Source organism: Olea europaea, unplaced genomic scaffold (genome assembly GCF_002742605.1).
Source record: "Olea europaea var. sylvestris unplaced genomic scaffold, O_europaea_v1 scaffold1075, whole genome shotgun sequence".
Classification (NCBI taxonomy): domain Eukaryota; kingdom Viridiplantae; phylum Streptophyta; class Magnoliopsida; order Lamiales; family Oleaceae; genus Olea; species Olea europaea.
In genome coordinates this window covers 6,353-9,692 of record NW_019228104.1, presented here as the reverse complement: position 1 = coordinate 9,692, position 3,340 = coordinate 6,353, and the positions used below count along the sequence as shown (strand labels likewise).

Sequence of the window (3,340 nt, the reverse complement as noted above, 5' to 3'; positions counted from 1 at the left end):
GGTTTTAAGGCCATCGAGGGTATTGCAGTCTCCTTTTGTTGCCCGACAAGAGAGAGGAAAATTATTCAAACACGATGATAATGTTGTCATTTTCGAGGGTTACGGAGACAATGTCGACGAGGTTGACAAATCGGCCTTCATGGGTTGGTTCCAGAGGAGGCACAAACTAAAAAACAAGTAAGTACATTTCGTACCTATCTGTCAAAATTTACTGAATACACAATTTGACAAAACACATGTAATCTTTATTGTCGGTCACAGGAAAAAGTTTAGCGAGGATGATGACGCCATCAAGCCTGCTTTTCTAATTGGTTTATTCCCAGTAGGTCAAAAGACCTGGTTTCATGAGCTTATAAATTCTGAGTCATCATTGAGTGGTGCGGTACGATTACGTTTACCCACTGAATTAAGTTAGATTACTTTTTTTAGATTTCTAATTTCTTTCGTACTCGTTAAGAAGAGTATCAGAGATGATACAAACAGGTCACATTTCGTATTGTAACTAGTCACAGAGTCACATTTGATACAAACATGTCACATTTTATATTCGTATCCAGTCTGGGAGTACGCAATGCTTACATCTTTTCTTCTCATTTAAACAGCACATGGATGTCTGCTTCTACTTCATTCGCCAGATAGCAAAACTTGACAAAAATGTGAAATGTAGAGCAACTACTACAAACTCATGGTTCCAGATGAAAATAAAAGACATTTTTCCTACCTTCATGAAAGACCCAAACGTTCTGCTGTCGGAGTTAAGCCTGCTTGAGGTTGCAACAGGTCACAGCCTCCCTTTTAGCTCACCCTGGGCTGACGTCGACTTTGTGTTCATACCGATCATACCCATTAACAAAGCACATTGGATGCTTGGCCGGTTACAATTTAGAAGTCATACCTTGACTGTGTTCAACTCGACAGGTAAATCTTATCGTCGATGGATGGTTTTGGAAGGTATTGAGCCGTACGTGAAGGTATTGCCTGCTCTAATGAATACCCTGGGAATTTCAAAGAAGGGTCCTGATTATCACGAGCCAGAAGCCAAAGAATTGAAAGTGATCATTGATGACACATTTCCGCAGCAAACAAATGGGTAAGTCTGTGACCAATATTTACATTGCGTATATCCTTTTGATGGATTCATTCATAACAGTCTGTCATATGTTCTGCAGTCATGATTGCGGGATATTCGTGGTGTTAAATGCGTCGTATCTTATCTTTGGTGGTAGATGTTCCATTCCCTAGAAGTTTGATGCCAGCAAGTTCAGAATGGATATTGCTACGTTGCTCTACAAACATCGACAGGTTTACACAAAGAAAGTGAATCAGCATATGACGGGGGGAAGCGGTTGTTATAGAATGAAAAGTGGCTTTAGATTTGTTAGTGAAGAAAATGATTTAGTTTGTAAATGTTATGAACATTGCACGTGTCTGGTCAATAGAGTTTCATGTAATGAATTTTAACTCGTAACCTTCGATTTGCATTAAAGGATATTAACATGTTTAGGTTCATGATTTATCCGTCTTTGATTATATTTTAACGCTATTTTTTATATAAATTGTGAAAATTAAACAGATTCTTTATTTCTAATAGCGACACGTAGTTGGTGAAACACGTCTTATGGTACAATAGACAGGTCACATTTGGATTCTGAACTTGGTCACAGATTTACATATCACGTCACACATACCTTTCATACGACACTTCACATGTCATAGCACATGGGTTACATATATTCTGATTTATGTAACTGAATGTGTCGACACTGCAAGTCACATATTCTCATTTCAGGTTACATATGGTATGTGTCCACACTTGAGGTCACATACTCTCATTTCAAGTTACATATGGTATGTGTCCTCACTTCAGGTTACATATTTTCATTTCAAATTATATATTAACAAATCAGGCAACTTTTTCATACGGCATGTCAAACATTATTGGTCACAGCACACAAGTCACAGATTTGGTATCAGGTTACAAATATGGTCCAAATCTCAGAGAATTATTATTCTGACTCCAAAGTTGATAGACAATTAACTGTAAGTTGATCAATCTGAATGCATTATTTAAAGAGACTATTTAAAATGAACATTATCCTTAAAAGAATATCATCTATCTATGAAATATTTGTATGTAATTCTATTGGTCATTTTAGCGTAATGGAGCTAAGTTGGAGCATCTCCTACGGTTGTGACCCTATCCTCCACAACATCCGCATTTTGTCGTCAGTCTCCCTTCTCTGGATGATCTCTTTCTTTTCTCCGTAGGTCTTCCACAACTCCTCTTTTGGTTAGGAGGTAACACTATTTCTCGCTGTACTTCTTCTGGGACTGTCCATTCCTCTTGATTTCCAACTGGATATACAGAATCTTGGTATGCATTCCAAGTACGCATCTCTTGTGTAATAATAGGAATAGTAATCATATGGATCTCTTCGTGTGTTTGCAATTACAGCCAAAGCGTGTGAACACGATAACAAATCAACTTGTAGAATCCTGCAAGTGCATGTTCGTTGCTCAATATCGACGACAAACGTCCACCTTTCGTTGCTGACAGAAAACACTGTCTGGTTTGAGGGAGAAACCTGTGTGCATATAACAACAGTCAGGTCATATGTAGTTGAATATAGGTCACATATACTCCAACGTGTCGGTCATGCATGAATGACTCATAGTCCTGAGTCATTTACAGATTCAGGAAGCATGTTACATATACGGTCCATACCTCATTTGCCAGATAGACATGCATCAGAATACAGATTTGACAGACATCACATACCACATCACGTAGGTCACACACACATATATATATCAGCTTGCATTCACAAATTTGTTCCATTCACAGATAGCTATGAAACAGAATTCGAAGCTTCAAACTTAGTTTACCAACTAGGTCACAGAATCACAAAACAGGTCACATTAGATTTGATACATTATAGTTCAAGATACTGACACTTACATTGGGTCACATATACATCTCAATGTTAAAATATAAAAAAATTATCCTCAAGTTTTTCAAATCCATGCTCATTTTCGTAATCTCTTTCTCGTATTTGCTCGACAACTTTGTAGTTCCATGTGCATCATCCCTGTGTCTACAAACCACGATTGTATGGTTTGCCGTAATGACTCTAGGAAAGAAACAATAGGGTAATTTTTGGCTGCCTTTGTGACCGCGTTGACCGATTCCACAATGTTTGATGTCATTGTAGAATACCTGTTTGTTGGCATATGTATTCGTGACCATTTTTCAGATTCAACGTCAGCCTGCAAATTTAAATCGATCATTAAGTTCATTATGTAAATACCATATGTGACCATTTATATGTATGTAAAATGA

General features: G+C 37.6%; 1 protein-coding gene across 1 annotated transcript; it reads right to left on the bottom strand.

Moving 5' to 3' along the window:
* Positions 1-2,197: 2,197 nt before the first annotated feature.
* On the bottom strand, positions 2,198-2,839 carry LOC111373156. Its single transcript, XM_022995640.1, has 3 exons — positions 2,726-2,839; positions 2,454-2,585; positions 2,198-2,395 (listed from the first exon to the last, which is right to left on the bottom strand). Exons 1-3 carry the CDS (start codon positions 2,837-2,839, stop codon positions 2,198-2,200), a joined length of 444 nt encoding a protein of 147 aa, XP_022851408.1.
* Between the last annotated feature and the right edge of the window lie 501 nt (positions 2,840-3,340).

Excerpts from the sequence above, each read along its gene's own strand:
- LOC111373156 (XM_022995640.1), bottom strand. The coding sequence starts at position 2,839 with ATGGAACAAATTTGTGAATGCAAGCTGATATATATATGTGTGTGTGAC. Across the intron at positions 2,586-2,725 it reads ATGTCTATCTGGCAAATGAG|GTTTCTCCCTCAAACCAGAC; the intron begins GTATGGACCGTA and ends ATATGCACACAG. Across the intron at positions 2,396-2,453 it reads CGTGTTCACACGCTTTGGCT|ATGCGTACTTGGAATGCATA; the intron begins GTAATTGCAAAC and ends ATTACACAAGAG.